A 24,348-nucleotide genomic window follows, 5' to 3' on the forward strand; every position below is an offset into this window, starting at 1 on the left:
CTCCCTTGCCCATCATTTACCCTCCTCCAGAGCAGAAGGCGACACCGTTGTGCCTAGCTGCCCAGTGCACCACACATCCAACCCTGGCCTGAGTGTGTGAAAATGTGTCAAAATCTTCATTTTCCCATCTGTTTCCCCAGGTGATCTGCAACCCAGCAACTGACCTTAGACGACAGAGACTATTAGTGAAAACAATTCTCTGAGGCTCCATGAACTCCTAAGATCACTTCAGGCCTGTGGACTTCTCAGGGAAAACAGAACAACTGTCTTGGCACCCTGGAGGATGATCACGTGGGCCCCAGAAATTTCCATCGACCCCAGAAATGTCCACTGGCACCAGCAAGCCCATGAGAAGGTGCCCACCCCCAGACCAGGAGGCCCAGGACAGTGTTTCCCCTTCTCCGGGGGACCCATCATTATGCTAACCACAGAAAAATGGGGGGGGCTTCATGCCCACTTCCAGAAGTTGCCTTGTATGCAAGAGGAAACCTCCTGCCTGCTTTGCCAGAGCCACATTGACATATCAAGGGTCCCGTCAGAATTCAGCAGAAGAAAAGGTCCCCCTGCTTAAACACATACACAGGAAACCTTTGCACTGAGGTCTTGGGGTTCTGTGCCAGCCCCAAGGCTGTGTCCCCTGGCTATGCCCAGCCAAAGGAAACAGCTTTTATATCTCTCCCAGCTGTCACGATGGGCTCTGACAAGGCCCAGACTGATGGAAAGCTGGACGATCTGAGGTCACCACGGGCCCTCAGCCCAGCCCCTGCACGAACTGTATCTGGACCTCTCCAGCCAGTGAGTCGACCTCAGCCCTGGGCACGCAGGAACAATCAGGCACATCAGGGATTAACAAGCTCTCTGTGGACCCAAGTCACTCACGACAGATCATGCTGACACAGAAACACCAAGAAAGGGAACTTGGCTCTAGACCCAGGGCCTGTGGACCTACAGCCCAAGGCCTACACCTACACCCACAGCCTAGGCTCCCAGCTAGAGACCTTGGGCTTGCAGAGTTCTTGAGCTCCGCCTGAGACAGGCTCACCTCCTCCCCTATGGACAATTCCCACCCCTACCCCACCTTCCAAGTCCAACCTCAACCTGACCTGTGCAACTGGCCTTCCCAGCATATTCTAAGGCCAATGGTTTCTGGGCTTATTCTGAGTTTGAAATTCCTTTCCTGTGTTCTCAGTCCCAAGTTTTCATTAAAGATATGTGGATTGGGGTTGGGGGTGGAGAGAGGATTCCATAGGAGATGCCAAACACCAGCAGAAGCCCAGAAATTACAGCTGGGCCAGCCAGGCCATGGGGGAAGGGCTGCCATGTTCAGGAAGACTAGCTCCGGATGGAATCCGCAATCAGAGACATGGCCAAGGGCCCTGGCTGGCTCCATTGTGCAGGCTCCACCTCGTCCCGCCTGAGTGGGGGCCCGCAGAACCACCCCAAATCTTCCAGTAGGGGCTAGCCCAGAAGTACCAAGCCCAAAGCCCAAAGTGGCCAGGCCCTGCCTCTCTGAGAGACAGGTACTTCTGACCCATTGGACAGATGGGAAAGCAGAGGCCAGAGGCCCAGACTCGCCCACGGGGAGCCAGCTAGCAAGGAGCAAGGCCACAGGCCCTGACCCCAAGTGTAGGATACCTCCCACTCCCCTCCAGGCCACTCCCTATTCACCACTGCAGAAAAACCCAAGGGTAGGGGCGAGGCAGAGGGGCTGAGGCTGAGGGGGGTGGGCCGGATGAGCAGCACCCACTAGCCTGGCCGTCAGCAGTCCAGGCAGATAGCAACTCACCGACTCCAGACAGCACTGGGCTTCCTGATGGAACAATTCCTTTGCAAAGGTATCAACACCATTTCTTTTTTTTTTTTTTTTTTTTTTTTTAAATATTTTATTTTATTTATTTATTTTTTGTCCTTTTCGTGACCGGCACTCAGCCAGTGAGTGCACTGGCCATTCCTATATAGGATCCGAACCCGCGGCGGGAGCGACGCCACGCTCCCAGCGCCGCACTCTCCCGAGTGCGCCACGGGCTCTGCCCTCAACACCATTTCTTGAAATTAGAATGGTGCCCTGCCAGGCTGCACTCAATTTATCTGTCAAGCTGGGAAGTCAGAGAGAACTAAAATAAATGAGCCAGGGCTGCTCTGGAGTGATGGGAGTATCTCAGTAAATCACAGCATCAGCGGCTGTGATGTAAACTCCCAGATGTGCCTGACCCAAGAGCCCAGGCCTCCGTGCGCTGGCTGCTGCCAGGGGCCAGGGCCAGGACTGAGGACTGAGCTCACAGCTGCCCACTCACCCGGCAAGAGACAGGCATAAGCTAGATAGCCACATCCACACACTGGGACCCTGGGAGCTGTGAGGCCTGCAGGACCACAGTCAGATCCCAACCCTAGCCTCACCATAACCCAGGACCAGAGATCCGAAAAATGTGGGGAGGTTTGGGTTGGCACGGTGAGACCAGCCTCCAGGAGAGCTCTGAGAGGCCACAGCCAGGGGGCCCATCACCACGGCCACCCAGAGCTCCTTCCACATTCCTGGGCCAAGAGTGTCCTTGGGGTGTAAGTTGAAAAAGAGAAAACCAAGCAAGTCTGTGGAGAGATACTAAGGCTGCTAGGAGCACCTCTGGGGTCTTTGTGGGGCATGTCTCCCAGGGGATACGAAAGGAGCACTCAGGGCCTTTTTCCATGAGCAGCCAGGGGAAGGTTGGGACCTGTGGCAGGAACCCTCACAGGGACTGTGGCAGCACAGAGGTAGGAGAGAGGGGCTGTCCGAGGGGCAGGAGATGTCTTATTCACACACACAGACTCAGAGATGCAGGTGCAGGACTCAGACCAGGGGTGCAGGCCTAGTCTGGGCCTCCCCTGTTCCCTAACACTTACTGGCCTTTGGGCCACAGGGGCTGGAACCTCGGTCCTGCAAGGAGTGGGTGCTTGGGCTACTCTGTTTGTCAACTATGTGCACCCACAGCACCCAGCTCCAGCACCCCAGCACCCCCACCAGGCTGTGCAGGCAGCCAGGCAGCTGGCCCACTCCTGAGCAGCCCTGAAGAAGGGATGCCTGGGTCCACTAGGATGCTCCCCTGGGGACCCGTGGCTCTGACAGCTAAAGGGACATCCAGGGCTCTCCATGCAGCCCACCCACCTGCAGCAGCCTCACCTGTGTCCAGGGCCTGTGGCCCCTCAAGAGGAGGGGGTCTAGGGGTGGGCGGCCGGCGATACACCACATGCACACGGCCCTGCTCTGCCTCCTGTGCTGCCAGCCCCTGTTCCAGGGGCTCGATGAAGAACTCCTCCTCCTCCATCCGGATCAGACCAGCCTGCGGGGCAAAGAGGAGACATTCAAATTCCCAACACACAAGAGATCAAGGATGCGGAGCAGAGTGGGGGACCCCAGAGGGCAGCACCTCCCACCTGACGACCCTCCCAGCATGCAGCCAGTTGTCAGCTTGAAGCCTAGGCTGGCTGAAGGGCACAGACAGGTAGCCCTAGAGGCCCCTCAGTTGCCCAGAGACTCCACTCCATCTGGGGAGGGAGCTCTGCCAGAGTCAGCCCCACCCCCAGACCCCATCTCTCTATTTTTGGAAAAGTCACGGTGCTGGTAAAGCAAAAGCTGTCAAGAACGGCCTGAAGGAATTCAAGTACAGCTCTGGGCCTGTGTGTGGCCCCAGGAGGACACCAAGAGATACCAAATATTGGCCAAGTGCCACCTCTACCTCCAGAAGCCCAAAGTCCAAGAGAAAGGTCAAAAATGTCAGCTGGGGACTGAATCTTCCCACAGACACGTTCAGTTTGGGCCCCACAATATTTTTAAAGTTCTGAATCCAATATCTAAAATGATGAGATTTCATTTTAAAAATGGAATTCCAGCTTTCCTTACAAAACACAGGCTCTGACCACAGTAGGTTGAACATTGCGCAGCAGCAGACGCCTTGGACAGGGCATGCGCCCCTGCAGCTAGCCACAGTCCCCACAGCCCCCCATTATCTGTCCCTCTATCCACGTCAGTCACCAGCCCAGACACTACAGGCAACTGAACTGCAGCCTCCTCCCAAGAGCCGCCGTGGCCCTCCCTTGCTATAACCCCTTGCTGGATCCCAGTTTCCACTGGGATTCATGGTGTTTCTGCCCTCCTGGCAACACCAGTTGCTGGGTTGTGTGTGTCCACAGCTGAGCGGCCCTCTCCCTGAGCCCCCCATGCCCTCAGCTTGGGAGTCCCCCCCAACCTTGGCCATCTGGTAAACCCCTATTCTCCTTCCAACTCCTGGCTCAGACCCCCTCAATGAACCCCCTCTCCAATGCAGGCACATGGCCCTGCCCTCCCCTGCCATCAATGCCTGGCCCGCCTGGCCCACACAGCTCCAGCTCCCACACTTTCATTTTTTTGGTCCATTATCCATAAACCAAAGGTTTCACATGGGGGGCCAACACTGTGTCCAACCGGTGGATGTATTTCCTTCAAATCACACACTTATGACCCGCACGGGGATAGATATAATTCAGGTAGGAGAGAGAAGGCAGGGCCCTGGAGGGTTTCCAGGTACGTGACTGGCTGAAGAACAGTTCCCCAAAAGTTATCCAGGTCCTAATCCTGAGCACCTGTAAATGGTAACTTACATGGCAAAAAAGAAACTTTGTAGATGTGATAAAGTCAAGGCTCTGGAGCTGGGGAGATTATCAGGGCAGGCCCTAAATGCGATCACATTCCCAGGCAGAGGAAGGTTAGACAGACACACAGAGGAGAAGGTGAAGAGCAGAAAGAGACTGAAGACACTGGCCTTGAAGACTGGAGTGAGCCAGCCACAAGCCAATGAACGCTGGTAGCCACCAGAAGCTGGAAGAGGCAAGGAACCGATTCTCTTCTAGGGCCTCAGGAGGGAGTTCAGCCCTGAAAACACCTTGATTTTGGCGGGTTATACTGATTTTGGACTTCTGGCTCCCAGGACTGTCAGAGAATAAATCTCTGTTGTTTTAAGTAATTTGTTACAGCATCCACAGGAAACTCATGCAAGATCCCAGTGGGTGGGTGGCGGGGTGCGGGGCACAGGAGGAAAAGCATAAGCAGCAGACCCAGGAGGACATGTCGGGTGTGTGGCAGCCTGGACTTCCAGGGAAGAGGTCCAGGAGGCAGGGGAAGACCAGCAGCAGCCAGGAGGACAAGGTTACTGAGGCCGTGGGAGGAGAGAGGAGGGGAGAAGCCCATGGGAACCCTGCAGCCCCCACACTTCTGACTCATCCTGGGTCCCAGGGCCCAGCCGGACCTGGCAGGGGGTCAGCAGATGCTTGCAGGATGAGTGAGTGGATGATCCTAAAGAGCCAATATGTCCTCCGAGAGACACATGGGGGGGGGCAGGGGTCCATGGCCACCCATCCACCGGCACGTGGTGACAGGGTTTACAACAACAAGAGTTACGTTGCCATGGACGTTTCCCAAGCGTGTGGTTTGAAGGAAGACTGCTGTCTCCAACAGAACTTATCCAAGGAAGTGTGGGAATTAACCCCTGCATGGTGGCAGCAAGGCAGCTATCCCACAGTCTGGCACCCTGGGTTCCCAGCATCATTTCTGTGTGGCCGGTGACCTCTGGCAAAAGTTCCCAGGGCCTCCAATTCCTCATCTTTGTGGGGACAGTCATCCTTCCTCTTGCACGGACATGGTAGGAGCCCAAGCAGCCTGGGATGCACTCAGAACCAGGGCACACACAGTCAGCACCCCCTCAATACAAGTGACAACATCGGCCTGCTTGTTTTCCAAATGAAGAAACTGAGGCCTGGTGGGGAGGGGGTGCAGGGGGAAGAAGACCTGCTAGGGCCACACAGAGTCCAGGAATCAAAGCCCAGGCCCCCCTGGAAGGGGCATCTTCCAGGCGGCCCCTGGGTCAGACCAGGCCTATTGGAGCAATTAGGGCAGGGCATTGAGGCATCATGGCCCAGGAGAGCAGCCCCTTTCTCTGGGGGTCTCTTGTACCCCCAAGCTGGAAGCCATCTATGCCACAGGTCCAGGGTCTTGGGGTAATCCTGGGGATACTTAATGTGACAATGAGGCCAGAAACCAGTCTGGTGGGTTCTGGCCAGAGTAACCCCAGGGGACAGTCTGGGATCTCCTTGTGCACTGCGGGCCAGGCTATCTTCCCCGTCTGGCCTCCTGGTGGAAGGTCACTGGGCTGACCTGAGAACACTGGATCTCTTTAATGCTGCCCTGGGTCTTGTCATGGTCAGGAAACCAGAGCCCAAGCTGCCTGGCAGGGGACCCTTCCAGGTGTCCACCTGAAGGGCACTGGAGCACACTGAGATAAATCAGAAGTATAAGGTCAACTTAGTGAGGTTTCCTCACACAGCCAGAGGTCTCTAAGTGATGATATGCTCAAATGGAGATGCTTGACATATTCCTTACCAGCACCAACCCATCTCTGTTGGCTATTGTGAAATGTACACACGTATGTTGTATTGATGAACATGGTTCATACCCGCCCTAAGACCAGTGGCTGACCACTCTGAGAACAATGGATGGCCACCCTAAAACCAGTGGGTGACCATCCTGGAGAGCCATGGCTAATCACCTCCAAGACCATCAGCAGATGTCCCCCCCAGACCACTGGCCATGATAGTGCTCCATGAGGGGCTCTCCATAAAGAAAATAGAGTTCATTAATAAAATGCCTGATTTTCAAACATTTTAGTATGCATCTCAGGAACGATCTGTCTAAAAAACTGCAGAAGAAAATTGACAAGTGAACAAGGCACGAAATGTGAGCTATGTTTTCCTGAGTTTTTTCCAGGACTTTGATTTTCCTGCTGCCAGTGGCAAGTATATCTGTTTTTACATGTAATTTTTATTCATTAGAATCAGTTTCCTCTCCCCACTTAATAAATATTAAAGAAATCCCTGAAGCACACTGGTCTGAAGAGCATTCAATTAGGAGCCTACTGATGGACCCTCTGTCCAATCCCATATCTGTCCAGCCTGGTGTCCTGCAGATGGGCCCCCAACCCCGGCTTTCACCATAAGTCCCACTCTGCTTTTAAAGTCTGTGACCATCTGCCAAACCCAACCATGTTCTCCCCTTTGGGATGGAGGGAGGTACATGGGAAGGGCTCTGTCCCCAAACCTCAGGTGCCACTGACCTGACAATCCCTTGTTCACCAAATCAAGTCACTGGTATTCAGAGACTGGTTAATTATAAAATGCCTGCCCTGCCTCTTCCTTTTTCTATGTCCTGCTGCTTTGTGTCTGACTGATGGTGAAGAGTCACCAGAAGTAGCAACTAACGTTAAAAATTTATAAAAATCCAAAGGCTTTAACAGCTATCCTGTTAACTCTGAATTGTAAAGTGTTCAAAACACTGACACCCTCACAGTTAGGGCTGCACTGGAAACAAAAGTTTACATCCTGCTCCCATGGGTAAAGTGCCCCCAGATTGCCTGTCCTCACTGGCTCCTTCCGTGGAAGCTGCAGGCTGCAGCACACTAGCTGGCTCCCACATGAGTGTGACTGGGACTGGGTCTGTCACTCAACCTTGTCATTTTTGCAACCTCCAGCACAAAGATGATCAGGTGTTTGTCAAGGTGGCAGTGGTGACAATCAAGAATAGAAAGGAAAGGAAGAAGCTGGTCCAAACACAGAGGGATCCAGACTGTGACAGAGGACAAGACTGTGTGTCTGTGTCAGCTCACTGTCGTCCCCAAACTCAACCTTGCTCTGAAACACACACCCCCCCACACACACACCCCGTATATACTCATTATAGATATTCCCCAAAATGCTGGCATCTGGTAAAAGTCCCATTCCTGGAACTATTCTCACTCCAAGAGAACCGTAGCCTTTCTTCTCTTCTCACTTTTGTTAATAAACCCATGAGATTCAGTTGGGTAGTGGGGCAATGGCTTCCCCACCTCCCCTGCAAGAGAGGCCAGCCTGCTCTACTGATGGTCTCACAGGGTGCGTTGCACAGACAGTGTGCAACCCAGGGCCTCTCCTGACAGAGCCAGCAAGGGCTCTCTTTTGCCCCTCCCAGCTATCTGGGGAAGACAGTGCAACCCCTGGAATCTTACGGAAAGGTGCTGAACCCCTCTCCACTGCACACTGGCAGGGGTGGGAAATAAAGCTGCATTGGATTTAAGCCACTTTGTCTAACCAGTACAGGCTCCTTCACAGTTCAGCATCCCAGATGTTTTTGCATATTGATTTGTCCACTCTTCCAAAAGGGGTAGCAGCCGTCTGTGGGGGGGAACTGGCTATTATCAGGTAAAAGCAGTTCCCGGGGTGTGTCCTCTCCTCTGCACCTCCATCAGTTCCTGCTCGGTGCCTTCTGGAGCATCTCTTCTGGACAGATCTGCCTGTGGGTCATCCTTGTGGCAGAGCCCCTGCCTCCCCTGCTCTCCTCATATTTGGGGTGAACACATTAGGTCCTTGTCAGGACCCTCCTCCTCTTGGGGAGCCGCCCCTCATCCAGGGCTCTGTCTTCACAGGCTGTAGGGGAGCTGCGGCCAGAGCTGAGCCTTCCAGGCTCTCCTGAGCAGTGAAAATCTTGACTTAATCAAAAAGTTTAAAATGCAATTGAAAACGGAATAATTTCTTTATTATGAGATTCAACGCTTTTTAAATATATAACAGCTTTATGGAGCTGTAATTCACACACCATACAATTCATGCATTGAAAGTATACAATTCAACCATCACCACTATCAATTTTAGGACATTTTCATCACCACAAAAGGAAACTCCATACACATTAGCAGTCACTGCCCATGTCTCTCCCCAACTCCTCCTCCCCAACCCAGCCCCTGGCAACCGCTAATGTACTTTCTGTCTCTATGGATTTGCCTATTCTGGACATTTCATATAATGGAATCATATAATATGCGGTCTTTAGTGGCTGGCTCCATTCACTCAGTATGTTTTCAAGGTCCATCCATGTTGTAGCATATATCAGTATTTCATTCCTTTTACATTGCCAAACGACATTCCATCCTATGTGTATATCACACCTTATCTATCCATTCACTGGTGATGGACATTTGGGTTGTTTCTACTTTTTGACTCCTATGAATAATGCTATTATAAACATTTGTATACAAGTTTTTGCATGGACAGATGTCTTTGTTTCTCTTGAAGTGGAATTGCTGATTCATTTGATAACTCTATGACAAACTGTTTTCCAAAGTGGCTGCACCATTTTATACTCCCACCAACCAAGTATGCAGTTTCTAGTTTCTCCTCATCCTCTCTCGTTCTTGCGATTATCTGGCTTTTTGTTTCTAGTCACCCAAGCAGTTATGAATTGTTGTCTCATTATTTTTTGATTTATATTGCCCTGATGGATAATAATGTTGAGCATCTTTTCACATGCTTATTGGCCATTTGCTTATCTTCTTTGGGAAAATGTCTATGCAGATCTTTTGCCCATTTTTTATGAGATTATTTTTCTTTTATTGGGTTTTAAGAGTTCTTCATGGATTCTAGATACACACCCCTTATGAGATACATGATTTACAAAAGGATTTTTCTCATTCTGTGGATGATCTTTTCACTTTCTTGATGGTTTCCACTGAAGTCATGAAGGACTTTTGTGAAGTCCAGTTTAGCTACTTTTTCTTTTGTCACTTGTGCCTCTGGTGTCATATCTCAGACTTTGCTTGCCCCAAAGTAACAAAAATTTACTCCTATACTTTCTAAAGAGTTTTATAGTTTTAGCTCTTACATTTGGGTCTACGATCCATTTTGAGTTAGTTTTTGTGTATGGTGTGAGGTAAGGATCCAACTTCATTCTTTTGCATGTGGATATCCCGTGGCACCAACACCATTTGCCAAAAAGGCTATTCTTTCTCTCACTGAATTATCTTGGCACCCTTGCCACAAATCAATATGAGCATTTATTTCAGAACTCTCAGTTCTGTTCCATTAATCTACATGTCTATCCTTCTGCCAGTACCACACAGTCTTGATTACTATAGCTTTGTAGTGAGTTTTGAAATCAGGAAGTGTGAGTCCTCCAAATTTGCTCTTTTTCAATTTTGTTTTGGCTATTCTGGGTCCCTTATATCCATATGAATTTTACAATCAGCTTGTCAATTTCTGCCAAGAAGCCAGCTGGGATTTTGATAGGAGTCAGTGCTTTCTAATGCATTGTTTGGAACCTATTAGTTCATCTCCTAAGCCAACCCTTAGGGAACACTGACCTAGAGAGAAACACTACATTAGGAACCAAGGGCTTGACATGGGAGCCCTAATTCTGCCAACTAACTAGGTGTGCGACTTTGAGCAAGTCGAGCCTTGGGGAGTTGGGTGCATTGAGGGGCTGAGCTTCACATTCTCAAGAGCATCCCCCCCAGCTCCACTGTACATCTCTCTCCATCATTCTTTACCTGCCATTTTATGCAGCCCAAAGTTGTTTTCAAAATCACATGTTGAGATACAGGAATTGACCTCTGCATTCATTCCACTGTGATATTAGGCTTAAAAACCAGAAGTCATTTACTATATATTTTAGAAAAGGAAAGCTACATAATGTAAAAATAATTCATAATTTGACTTTAGTAAGTAGGGGCAAAAATTGCCAAACAAGCCCACAGAAATAAAAGGGTAGAGGAAGGAAGAAAACAGTGTAATTGCATTGATTTCCTAATCTTCCATAGGTAGATCAACAGTTACTGATGATTTTCTGAAGCCAATAAATATAAGTTTAAGAACACTACTTAAGGTTAGAGAAGCCATATCTAGTAAAGCTAAAATATACCTTCCAAATTACTGACGATAGATACCACCATATAGTAAATATGGTAGACTAGAAAAACAGAAGAAAAAAATAACAAAAACAGAAAACATCAATTAGATGACAGAAGTAAGAACAAATATATCTGCTATAACAATAAATGTAAATGGTCAGATTGTTTCAAAAACTCTATGCCATTCAAAAAATTTTACAAAATTTACAAATTTAGACTAGGCCAAAAGGGTTTACATTTTGGTGACTGAAGATGGTAGGCCCCACTCCAGAATGATGCCCTTATGTGAAATCATATATATCTCTGTGCCTAAAGTCAATATATCCTGATGAATGTGGCCTCCAAGTCACTCTGCTTCAGTTCAAATGCTAATCTTCTCCTGTGGCTAACTGTGTGGGCACTGAGCCTCAGCATTTTCAGAGTCAAATGAGGATAATAATAGGCTTTCCACAGTCAATAGCAACAGGCTTTACACAGACAATTAAATGAGATACTGTATGTGGAGCACTCAGCACAGCACCTAATAATTAGCCTATTATCATTATGTTACTATCATGACCTGAGAGTGTTTTGGAAATACATGTAACAAAGAGTTAGCAGTGTTAAGATTTGGGGTAAATTTTGCTTTTTTATTAGTATTTTTTGCATTTTTTGAGATTTTTAGGAAGGGTGTATATCAAAACAGACAATTTGTTTAAAAAAAGGAGCAGGGAAAATGGGGGTGGGGGATGGGCAGGGATAGAAAGATAAGGGAGAAAAACGGGATAAACAAGATGCCCACAGGAGTGTCTCACAGAGGCCAGCATAGGGGCCAGCCAGTCAGCCTTCCCACTAAACTGGTGGCTCCCACAGGACCTGGCTTGTCCAGCCTGTGAAAGTCCAGAATGTCCCACACTCAGCTGCTTACAGCCAGCTCCCCCATCACAATGGCCCCTGAGCATGTCAACACTGGGGAGGCCTCCAGGAAGTCAAGCTGGCCAGAGGGGTCAGCATGTCAGGCCCAGACCCTGGAACGACAACAGGCCTGTCCATCTATCACAAGAACTGACACTCATCCCTGCCAGATGCTCTGGCTGACATTTGCCAGGTCTCATTCAGTATGAAGACTGTATCGGGGAATGTCCCCAGTCACAAATTAACATTCACATAAATAACAGGGTGCTCTCCACTAAAGAAGAAAAATGATTCTTGCTGCAGGAACATTTGCCAAACTATCAAAAAGTGAAATTTTTCTTTCTGAGCTCCTATATCTGACTGGCTGGACAATAGCAGAACGTGGCCTTTAGAAATGAGGTGATGGAGAGCTCAAGGAATAATACCCAAGTTCTTAATTTGAGGTCCCACCGACAGGCCCTTCCCTGAGCTGGCACCAGGCCTGGGGCAGCACACTCCAGCTGGAATCCAACACCTTTATGCAGCTGTCCCCAGCCAGCCTCTCTGCTTCCTCAGAGGCCTGCATATGCTGCCCCTCCTCTTGTCTGGCAGGCCCTGGAGGCCAGCAAGTCTGAGCATCACCACCCCAGCCTGGTCCAGACAAAGCTTGCACGGTCTGGTTGGGGGACTGGGTGGCAGGAGCACTTGTCTAGGAGTGCCAATGTTTGCATTTTCCCTAGATGTATGTTATTTGGGGGATTGAGGAAAATTATGAGGGAGTTAAATACCTCCAAAACCAATATCACTGGTGGCAGAGACATTGGGGCCAAGGTACCACTAGCCACCAGCACCCAGAGAACCCCACGACCTACAGACACTGCCACTTATACCATCCTGGACCCCTGGGAGACTCACCATAGTGAGCAGACAACACCTGCAAGGCCCCACTCCAGGACCTAAAGGCCTGGTGACCCCAGGACCACTCCTCAGTACACTCCACAGATTCACCCAACAGATGCCAGCTGAGATGCTCCAGGGGAAGCTGCCAGCACCTCCTCCAGCATCAGTGTGCTAGTCTGCTCAGGCTGCCATAACAGAGCACCACAGACTGGGTGGCTAAAACAACAGAACTTATTCTCTCACAGATCTGGAGGCAAAAGTCCAAGATCAAGGTGTAGGCAGGGCTGGTTTCTTCTGAGGCCTGTCTCCTTGGCTTGCAGATTTCGCCTTCTCCCTGTGTCCTCACATGGTCTTCGCTCTGTGCGCGTCTGTGTCCTAATCTCCTCTTCTTACAAGGACACCAGTCATAATGGATTAGTGACCTCATTTTAACTTAATTATCACTTTAAAGACTCTATCTCCAAATACCAGTCACATTTTGAGGTACTGAGGGTTAGGACTTCAATGGACCAATTTGGGAGGGGACACAGTTCATCCCATAACAGCCGCCATGCACCAAGACCACACGGAATCAGAGCTGGCTGCTGGCAGGGTCACTGGTGCACTGGAGGATAGAGCTTAGTGGGGCTGTTGTGCAGGGAGCACATCTCTGGACAGGCAGGAAAGAAGGGCATCACCTAGGCAGGCCACTGCCTGAATCACTCCCCAATGGGCCAGAAATCAGGCAAGTAGGAAAGTAAGTCTGAGCATCCCCACTGCTGGCCATGTGGGACTCCCTCCCTTCTGAATTGAGCGTTCTCACCCCCATGACACAGCCCAGGGAGAGGGAATGTAGCACAGCCAGCGGGCAGCATGCAGGTGTCAGGTCCCTTCCTTCCACTTAGCTCTGTTCTCTCTGGGGACCAGCAGGAGTCCCACTCCAGAGCCCATGCCTGGGGCCTGCTGCAAGCTGGCACCCTTCATTCCTGGTGAGAGGCTGTCTATGCCTCCAAAGGCCAGCTATGGCTTCCCACGAGACAGCCACACCCCAGAATTTTCTGGGCAATCCCAAGGCCAGTCTATGCAACTGCTGGAAGATGGGGCATGCAGCTCTAGAAGTAAAGCACATTCTAAACAGGATCCAACACCCTTTCCATGGCAGCGCAGCCCAGAGAGAAAGTCCTCAGTCCCAGGGACCCGGTGGCAGTAGGCAGCTCCTCCAGGAGGGTCTGGAATGGTCAGAAGACAGACAAGTGTTCACCAAGGGCCTGGCTGGTGGATGAAAGCTGGGTGGTGGACAGGGAGCCTGCAGAAATCCTGTAAGCACATCTAGTCAGGGTGGGGGTGGGAAAGGCCGGAAGAGGGTTACTGGGCTGTGTGCACAGCAGTGAGGGGAAGACACGCTGCCCAGCAGACGTAACCTCAGAAGCAGGAGCAGACACATAAACCCTGACGGGATAAGTGCAGGCCAGGACACGCCCACCCCAGAGCAAGTCCCTGCCTCTCCACTGTGCAATGCAGGGTCAGCCATTCCTCTCCCTACGCCTCAGTTTCCACAGAGGTGGAATGAAGTGGGGGTGTGCTAGGGTGCCCAGTTCTGAATGTTTTCTCAGGCAAAGGATGCTGGCTTTCACTTTCTACCATGGGCTGTTATCTCCCTGGGTTCCTGGGCTATGAGCCCCTCTCCAGGCATCTCAGGCTTCACAGGCACAGAGAGCCTGGTGCTCTGCCCAACTTTGGCTTCCTTCAAATCCGGCTTCTTTTCCTGCTCTGATCTCAGGCCTGCCGTGGTATGTGGAGCAAGCTGACCGATGACTGTCCTCTGCCCGTCTGCCCAGCTGCCACTCCCGGGTGGGCAGCCATGCCAGGACCTGAGGCTGTCTGTTGCCCCTTCTCGTCCAGATTCCCCAAAACAAAAATTAGGCCGAGCCATCTGACAAAGGCTCGTCTGGTTTATTTGTGGGAAGAGACGGAACTCCAAAGGCCAGGTTGTCTGGCCCATGGCCAGGCTGCTCCACAGGCCCTCAGACACTGCCTGTCTTGTGTCCACCTGTCCAGTGTTGATCCGGGAGGGAGGGGCTGGCCCCTAGCACCAGTGAGTCCCCACTGATGACACTGGGATGTTTGTTCATTCCAGAGCCAAGACAGCAGCCCATGCAGCCCTGGGCCCCTCTGTGGGTCACTGGAGTCCAGTTGGGGAGTCCGAGCAGTGCGGCCAGCAAGAACCAAAGGTGCTACACCCAAAATACAAGCAGACTCAGGTGTACCCACTGTCACTGGATGCTGTTGCAGATTCAGGGCAGCTGACACATGGGATCGGGTGCCCATGGGGTCCTGCTCCTCACAGGGGACCTGGCCACCAGGTGTCATGTCACAGTGGGAGTCTGTGGTGAGTCCCAGGGGATGAACAGCAACATCAGGCATATGTCCAGTACCCCTGTGTGCTCCAAACCCCCTCCCATGGCACAGCATGGCACCCACTCACGGCAACATGGTCCTGCCCACTGGCAGTGCCAAGCCTGGGCTCTCAAAGCCTCCACCAGAAGCCAGGCAAATGAGCCGACAGCAGCTCTGGGCCAGGTGCAGACCATGTGCACCTCGGTCGTCCACAAGAGCAGGACCCTCACTACCATGGGACTGCCTCCCCTCCTCAGGACTCTACTCCAGTCCTCCAGTCCTCCCTGCTCCAAGACCATTTGCCTTACCCTCCCACATGAAATCACACCCCAGGACAGCAACAGGACAGAGGCTCCAAACTGAAGGTGCTCTCAATGGCCAGATCTGGGGTGATTTGAACAAAACAATAAATAATGATAGTAATGGATTATGACCCACAGAATAAAATGTCTCCGAGACTACGATGGTATAAATTAATAACTGCATAACAATAAACGGGGGAGGAAGAGCAGTTCTTCCTCACAGTGGGATTCAATTAATAAGTGTAGAAGAAATGATGGAGATAGAAAATCACCACCATAAACACCATGGGCAAACGCCATAGTAAGGATTTTTGAAGATAAGAATCATCCATGAATGCTAAAATTAGTGCACAGAAGTACTATGAGAAACAGAATGTTTGCATCATCTGTGTGTGGCTCCCCACAAGAGATTTATTAATTACAAGGGGAAAAATAGCAACTTTACAGGGGAGAATCTTAGCAGACAACACCTTAACCAAGTGATGATTCCCATTAACAATACTAGACAATTCAACCTCCCAAACTCCCGATGTTATGCCCTGAGGAGAGCACGTCCCTTCTGTGAGATTCCTGCCAAAAATGCATAAACTCCATCTAATAGAGGACACATCAGACAAACCCACGTGGAGGAACAGTCTATAGAATGGCTGACCAGTCCTCGAAAATATCCAGGACATGAAATCTCAGGTGGGAGGAAACTAGAGACACAACAACTAAGTGCTCTGTGGGATTCTGAACCAGACAACTGGAATGAGTCAGAAGAATGAACTCCCGTGACTAAGTAGCAGTGTTGTAACTTAGTATCAATGTTAAAAGCTCCTGGTTTCAATCCTTGTTCTATGGTGACCTAAGATGTTAACATGAGGGGAAGCTGGATGAAGGGCATGTGGGAAATCTCTGTGCTATTTTTGCAACTTTTGGAGGCTATTTTTGCAAAATAGCATAGGTCTAAAGTTACTTTAAAATAAAAAGTTTGAACACGTAAAAATAATATTGCACCTCAGGCCACTCTCGGTGCCCTCCAGCCGGTCCATTCCTCCTGTCGGCCGTCTCTCCCTGGAATAGAGGCGCTGGCTTCGCTGCTGTGTCCCCCACACCCAGGGAGTGGGCCCTGCAGCAGACGGGGCATTCCAGGGCTGGAGCTGCAAGTGCAAAGGCCCTGAGAAGGCCGGGCACATTTCAGGAACATCAGGGAGAACAGCATGGCCGAAGCAGTGCTTCGGGCAGAGGGCCCTGCCTGAGCCCTTCCTCTTACACCCGTCGAGACACTCTCCAACCCTCTCTTCTGTGCGTGGGAGCCACCAGATGCTCCAGGGCTTCAGGGCATGTGCCTATGAGGTTGTCCCAGGGTCCCAGGTGAATAGCTTGATGAAAGAGAGGTACTTCCTTCATGAATGTTAGGGAATGCAGGGCAAGAAGATCTACATTGTCTACATGCAAACAGCTGCCAAAGAGCCGTGCAGTGCCTGTAATAACAGCATTGCTATTTTTCCCCCACTGTGGGAGATACAAATATGAAATTCTTGGGGAACAGCACACTCAACAATAAAAAACATGAAGAGATAGACCTGAACACAAACAAGAATCTCCACATGCACTAATCGGGCAGTAAACAAAACTGTCAGCACCTGTTCCCCTCATGCCTCTAAACTTCATAGATACATCTCACTGTACCCCATGTAGGCTTGTGAGTCTTTTTTTGGGAGGGCAGGGGATCCAAACCCTGGACCTTGGTGTTATAACACCATGCTCTAACCATCTGAGCTAACCAGCCAGCCTTCATGAATCTTATCATACATTTTTTAATCAAATTGTCTATACAGACAAGAGTGCTGCAAAAAATATATATATGCCCAGGGTCCCCGCACACCCTAGGGACAGCCATGCCTCTGGGAACATCTAGAAGGACTGTCAATAAGGAGCCCAGGGTCAGGTGGGGTGGGTGTCAGCTCACCCAAGTGAATCTCTCTCCCTGGAATATGTACCTGAGAAAGAACCACAGTGTGACCAGGGCCAACTCAAGGCCCCCACACCCACCCCAGAGCCCTACTCATGCCTGAGGTTCTGGCTGGGGCCCTCCGAGGCACCCCATTTCCAAGCGCCCATCCCAGCCTTTAATTCCCTTCTGCTATGTGGGTCTCAATCAGTTTCTCCTGGCTGCCATCAAAAAAGAAGCCCCTGTTTTCCTAGAGGTTATCAAGAGCTCAGCACATCAGCTATGCCTCCTCTGGGCCCGTGACATCCCTGAGGGGCGGGACTGTCCCTCCAGATGTCCCAAGAACCATGACCTCACCCTGGTGGCAGCGTGGCTTCTCGCTCACAGCTGTCTGTGTTAAGTGCTAACCTGGATCCATGTCTCTTTATCTGCAAGGAGGACAGTCTGGCCCTGCTTTCCTCTGCCACCTCCAAACAAGGGGCACATTATTGTGTTGCTTTGTCTCGACAGGCTCTCACCTCCTTAAAAAGTGCTAATCTTCACCAAAGAGGCTGAGGCATATGCTATGTGGTCCTGTAAGTAAGTCAGATTAATTAGCTGATTCACGCATGAGGAGCCTCTTATTCTTGCAGGTTTTGTTTACAGATCAGAAGTTAGATTTGAAGTGAAAACTGACATCTGCAGGTGAAGAGCATTTCCCTTTTAACTGCGGTGACTCAGGGCCATGGACTCAGATCCACATGGAACGTCACCTTCCCTTCACTGTGGACCGAATTTGCCAATGGGCTGACAGATCCCAGCCCAGGACAAGCACTGGAACTAGCCTGGTGCACCCTCAGTACTCAGCTTAGTGACAGGGAAGCAGGTGTACAGTGCTGATGAAAGGTGTGTAGCCTGTGGTCACAGCTGACAGCCCACAAACATGGCCAGCTGGCCAATTATGTTCAACATATGCCCTTTTCTTGGCAACTTGTTCCCACGAATGGGGAAGATGTGTGTGTGGCCAGAAGCTCCATCCAGGTTCTGAGGGCTGTCCCAGCAGGCCCACACCTGGAGTGCTGGGGTCAGCCTGGCCCAAGGATGCTGAGCACCCCAGGAGTCTGACCAACCCAGTGTGGCCTCAGTAGGGCAGCTTGCGGAGCTCAGGAATGATGATAACCTTGAGGCCCCAAACCCACAGGCTCTGTGCAGTGTAAGGGATGCCCCAAGCCCTGGCTCTGTCCCCACCCACAGCGTCCCTGCAGGGCCTCACCCACATCCACAGGGGGTCTCGGCATGGTGCCCCCAGCTTCGGGGGCAGCCTGTGCCCTGCTGTCAGAGGAGCTTCCTACTGCTCTAGTGGGGAGGGACTTGCTTCTAGAGTCAGCACGAAATGTCAAGATTGCCCCTGAAAACCCCTCATTTCCCCCATCAAGACGAGTAGATGTGGGTTTCCCCCCTAGAACGATAACTCTCTTCCACACCAAATGCCAAGACCCACAAAGGCAGTTTAAAGAAAGAATAAAGGTAAGTTGACGTGTGGACATCCAGCACTGGGACCCTTTCTGTCTGCCCATAACTACTGCTTCCTGGGTGAACACAGCATGCTGGAGTGTTCCTACTGGCTACGTCGTCCATTGGTTTCTGCTCCAAAACCAGGCCTTGCACACCCAACTGGAGCTTGCTGGGTCTGCCTGTCATACTCAGATGGACAGCATCCAACACCAGGTCTGGCACTTATAAGCGCTGAATAAACAGATTTGGATTGGAAGGGCAACCTGTCTGAAAAAACACAGAGAAGAATGTGGCCCCTGCATCTCCACCTTCCAGGCTGACATTCTGGGCTGGTTCTCCGCTCACCACCAGCCCACATTCATCTTCTGTCCTGCCCTGCACTCCAGAGGCCAACCCATGGACTGGCCTTCCCTGGCTCTCCTGGCAAAGGGAGGCATCCACAGGAAATAGGGGCTGGGCAGAGAGGGAAGGTTTTCTTTCTCGGCTTAGCCCGGCAGGCCCGGGATGGTCACAGGTCCCTCTGTTCGTAGCCCCCCGAGTTTCTCCCACCCCTACGGGTTCCCTGATCCCACCTGCAGCTCTGTGAGTCGTGTCTTCATCCCACTTCCTTCTGTGGGCCCTGATAGATCGTGCGGCCGCACTGATGGCCTGGGGTGCTGGTCCCATCTCTCGGGTCTAGGATAGGCAGGATGGAACTGCCACACTCCACACTTCCACTCGGAGGCACACAGGGTGAGCCTGCTCCCTGCCCCCACGACAGACTCAGGGTAAAAGGAACCTTCTGAGCAAGGCACACGAGCCCCTCCCACTGCTGCTGAGGGCAGTCCCCGACCAGCAGAGAGTCAGGGTTGGAAGGGTTGGACACTCTGGAAGGAATTGGGGAACGGCCTATCAAGGCTGCCCTCTGCACACGCTCCCTCAACAGCCCTTCCAACTGCCACTGAAACAACTCAGTGCATCATCGTTGGGACCAAGGGGAGGGTGCAGAGCACAGGTGGAGGCCTTGGGAAGAGGAGGGGAGGCTGCCCAGGGAGGAGGGAAGGATGCTCATCCCCAGGGGAATCACGCTCTGGGCTGTGGTGGGGGAGACTGAGGGTCCCACTCCGCCCCCAGTCCTGCCAAGGTCCCCTGCTACCAAGGGGATCAGGCACTGTTTTAGTCTGCTTGGGCTGCTATGACAAAACACCACAGACAGAGTGGCTTATAAATAACAGAAATTTATTCCTCACTGTTTTAGAGGCTGGAAGTCCAAGATCAAGAGGCTGGCAGATTCCGAGTCTGATGAGGACCTGCTTCCTCATAGACCTTCTTGCTGTGTGTCCACACATGGTGGAAGGGGTGAGTGAGGGAAGAGGGATGGCAATTCATTAGAGAGGAAGGGAGAGGAGAGGGCAAGGTGGTAGTGGCAGGAGCGAGTATGATAAAGAGGGGCTGTCGCACCCGGGATGCGTGAGGAGGGACAGGAAGGCAGGTGGAGATGGGGCTCAGCGGGCAGGTCCTGACGCACGGCCTGGGCGAGGGGCAGGAAGGAGAAGAGCCGCGGTCAGAGAGGGGCCGCCGCAAACCAAGGGTCGAGCCAGCTGCCCTGCCTGCCCCTGAGGGTGGGCCGGTGCAGTGGGGGCAATCCAAACCCACGATGACAACAACACAGACCAGCCTATCACTAATGACAACTGCCAATGGGTTTAACCCTGCAGCTCAAGGTCGATCAGATTGAGTTTAAAAAAACAAACAGCATGCTGTTTAGAAGACATACTGAAACCTGCTAAAAGAGAGGCAAGGGAAACACAAACCTCAAAAGCAGGATGTCTTTAATATCACAAAAACAGAGCTCAGAGCAAGCAGCATTAAATGGCTCAAAGAGACTCCTGTTTTATTGACAACGCCTGGGGAAAATACAGTCACCAAGTTTTACAGACCAAATAACACAGCATCTGCCGCTGTTAGGAATCCGAGGAGAGAGTGGCCCAAGAGCAAAGTTTGAGGGAAACTTTAACAGGCCACTTTCAGCAGATGATAGATCTTGTAGACCAAAGCAGAGGGGCATAGGTTATTTTAATAATGCAACGAGTAGGGTTGATTTATAGGTGGACATGACAACTTACAACTGAAAGCAAATGGATGTTCTTTACAAGCACACGGGAACATTTACAAAAATTGATCCCAGCCCCTCCTGCCTGCTCAGCCCATATCCCCTGATCCTGTCATTCTGGCCCCCAAGCCCCGGCACCCTTAGCCTCCCACCACACCCGCCAGAAAAACCACAACCTACTATCGCTGCCAGACTCTGCTTCCCCACGCCAAGAACCAAGAGGCAAAGTGGAAGGGCGGGGGCCCACGCTGCCCCTCCCCTGCCCACGCTCTCCAGCCAGAAGCCCCTAAGCGGAGCCTGCCTCGCCTTTCTCTTGACGTCCCCTCGTCCCACCCCTTCCCCCACCCTCTGAGCCTGTACTGTCTCCTAGGACCTTCCCTCAAGACAACACCTCCCTCTACTCCCCTTCACTCTCAAGGGATGACTTAGGATCCTGCGTCATGGGGACACAATGCTCAACTCCCACACCCAGCTGATGAAGTCGCTGGTAGAGTGACCCCCCACACTCCTTTACTACCATCTCAGAGGACAAGGAGTTCCTCTTACAAGCCAAGACAACCCACACCACCACCCCCGACTCCTTCAAGAGTCTCCATGTGTCCTGGTCCCTTCCCCTACTGTGTCTTCAGCCACCTCCCCCCAGGGTCCCCCAGTCCTAAACAAGGAGATCCCACTTCCCCCTCCAGCTACCACCAAAAGCTCTCCTCCCCTTCATCCACGCTGTCAGCAGGCTGGCCTTGCTGTTCCTCTCCCATCACCCAGCACCCATGGCCTCTGCCTCGCCAGCACTTCACCTCCCCAAGGCCACGGGGGACCTCCACACCCTCTTCTTTCAGCCTCTCTCTGGCTCCCCCCGTTTCCATGACACCAGAAGCTACCGGTTCCCTTGTGCTGCACTGACCCTATAACACAGAACTCTAAAGCCCACCTGACATTTACAAAAGCTGAGCAAACACGAGAAGACAAAGATAATTTCAGAAATTCCCAAGGCTCAGAGTAGCAAGGTCTTCCTTGTGCTCATAACTCAGGGTGGCTGGCTTGGAACAGGGCATCCCAGCCAAGTCTCCATGGAGACCAGCTCTTCCTGTTCTGCCGGAGTCTGGCAGCTGTGGAAGATGCCTGACGCCCTGCTGCAATGGTCCGAATGTTTGTCTCTCTTCCAAAATCCACATGTTGAAATCCTTAACCCCCAAGGTGATGGTATGAAGAAGTGGGGCCTCTGGGATTAGACCATGAAGAAAGTGCCCGCATGAGTGGGGTGAGTACCCTTATAAAGGAGGCCTGAGGGAGCTTGTTTGCACCCCCACCACACAAGGACCCAGTGAGAAGGCGCAGTGTATGAACCAGGAAACAGGCCCTCACCAGACACTGAATCTGCCAGTGCCTTGATCTTGGACTTCCAGCCTCCAAATCTTTGAGAAATGAATTTCTGTTGTTTATAAGCCACCCAGTCTATGGTATTTTGTTACAGCAGCCCAGACGGAGTAAGACACCAGCAGAGCCTGGGATGCTGAATTCCCAGAATACACAATTGACAGGTGGGGTGCAAAAGGCTCTACAGAACTGGGATAGAACCTGGAGACACCAGAAATGCTTGAGGGGGTGAGGGTGATGGTAGGGGAAGCAAGCCCTTGCGGGAAACTGAGATTTGTGCTCATTAGGGGTGGAGGGCCTCCAAAATGGCAAAATTTGGATGACTTACATCCAAACCCCCAGGTACTGAGGTCTGAGAACACTTGGGTTGTACGAGAAATTAGCACCAAAGGTTAGCAATCTAAAATCCAGCCCCTCAGAAGTTTTTTAAACTTTCCTTTAAATAGCTCTTAGGTTCTTGAAATCAAAAGTACAAATACTTTCTAAAATAATGACAGTGAGAATTCAGCGTATGAAAACTTGTGCATGAGACCAAAGCCACCACCAGAAGCAAACTCACAGCCTTAGATGCTTCAAAATTATTGAACAGAATGAAAATAAAGTGAGCATTCAAGTCAAAAAGGCCAAAGAGAGACCAAAAATAGGCCTAAAATAAGATAAAAAGAGCATAAATGACATAATCTCACTTGTGAAAAAATACATATATGTATGTAACAAGATGGAAAAATGGTCACCAAAATATCAGTGATGGCTGTATGAGTATCAGTTTCTATTGCTGCTATAACAAACTACTGTAAACTTACTGGCTTAAAACAATACACATTTATTATTTTACAGTTCTAGAGGTCAGAAGTCCAAAATGGGTCTCACTGGGCTAAAATCAAGGTGTGGGCAGTTTGCATTTCTTCTAGAAACTCTAAGGAGAATCTACTTCCTTGTCTTTCCAGCTTTTAGAGGCCGGTGACATTTCTTGGCTTGTGGCCCCTTCCTCACCTTCAAAGCCAATAGTGTGACATTTTCCAATCTCTCTGACTCCGAACTTTTGCCTCCCTCTCCCACTTTTAACAATCCTTGTGATTACATTGCATCTACCTGGATAAACCAGGATAACCTCCCTACCTTAAAGTCAGCTAATTGGCAGCTTTCATCTGCAACCTTCATTCCCCCTTGCCACAAAACCTGATATGTTCTCAGGTTCCAGGGATTAGGACACGGACACCTTGAAGGGGAACGTTACTCTGTCTCCCACAGTGGCCCTCTCAAAGTGGTAGGATTTCATATTTTTTGCTTTCTTCTTTACACTTTTCTCCACTGTTTGATGTTTTTTGTTGAAAATGAACATATATTTTAGATGTTCAAAAATAATTTTTAATTGTAAATAATTGCAAATAATGTTTAATTATGAATATAACAGAAAACAACAACAACAAAAGAAACAAGAGCATCCTCTTATAGCACCCTTGATGTTATCTTTGCAACTCTCTTTGGCTGGTCTTTTGTCCTCGTCCCTCTGACTATGACCTGCCCAAGGACAGAACAGACCCTTTCATTTCTGTGTCCCTAACACTGAGTACAGGGGCTTTGGCACATCAGGCTTTAGAAAATGTTTCTTGAACATAGGATAAATCCCTTTTTAAGGAGACCCTGGTTCTGGAGGAATGATGTGCACACTCAAAAATGAACTTTAAAGTGGAGATCCAAACAAGCACAATGATATTATTTAGAATTCCTCATACATAAAACTTAATTCGGAAATAGTCTGAGAAATGCAAGCAGATAAAGCGTTATTGCTCTGGCTCTGGCAAAAGCCCTTCAACTGTACAGAGCCAGAGAAAAATGTTAAAAGTCAGAGAGGCCCCGCAGGCCAGAGGCAACAGAGTGCTCTCAACAGATTGAGCACAGCCCCGAACACAGGCCTTGCCAGGCTGCAGCCGGCAGCCGGTCTCTGGCTCACTGGCTGACACCTCCTGGCCTCGGCAAAGACCCAGATCCTCACTCTGGCCAAGAAGGACGCACTGGTCCCTGCTGCAAGAACTCCCCACTGTGATCTGGGCCGAGGCTTTGGGGGCCTGTCCTGACCTTGCCCCTGAGAAAGAAACCCTAGAAAGCAGAGGGCATTGCCCAGAGGCCCCACCTGGCTGTGCCATCCCTGAATCCCTGAGGAGAAGGACAGAAACCTGTAGAAGGCTTTGAGACTCACTTCCCTACTCTGTCACTTCCAGGGTATGTGGCCTCTATTTTTCCACCTATAAAATGGCACAACATTACCTACTTTACAGAGTCATC

The 24,348-nt window shown here is 50.7% G+C and overlaps 1 protein-coding gene across 1 annotated transcript in view; it reads right to left on the minus strand.

The window, feature by feature from the left end:
• The window catches only part of ADAMTS2 (ADAM metallopeptidase with thrombospondin type 1 motif 2), a 213,909-nt gene that overhangs the window by 144,265 nt on the left and 45,296 nt on the right, over positions 1–24,348 (minus strand). Inside the window, exon 3 of the mRNA XM_063086488.1 lies at positions 3,155–3,314. Coding sequence (XP_062942558.1) covers positions 3,155–3,314 — 160 coding nt within the window. The remainder of the gene's footprint in view (positions 1–3,154; positions 3,315–24,348) is intronic.

This window comes from Cynocephalus volans, chromosome 2 (assembly GCF_027409185.1).
Source record: "Cynocephalus volans isolate mCynVol1 chromosome 2, mCynVol1.pri, whole genome shotgun sequence".
In the NCBI taxonomy this organism is placed as follows: Eukaryota; Metazoa; Chordata; class Mammalia; order Dermoptera; family Cynocephalidae; genus Cynocephalus; species Cynocephalus volans.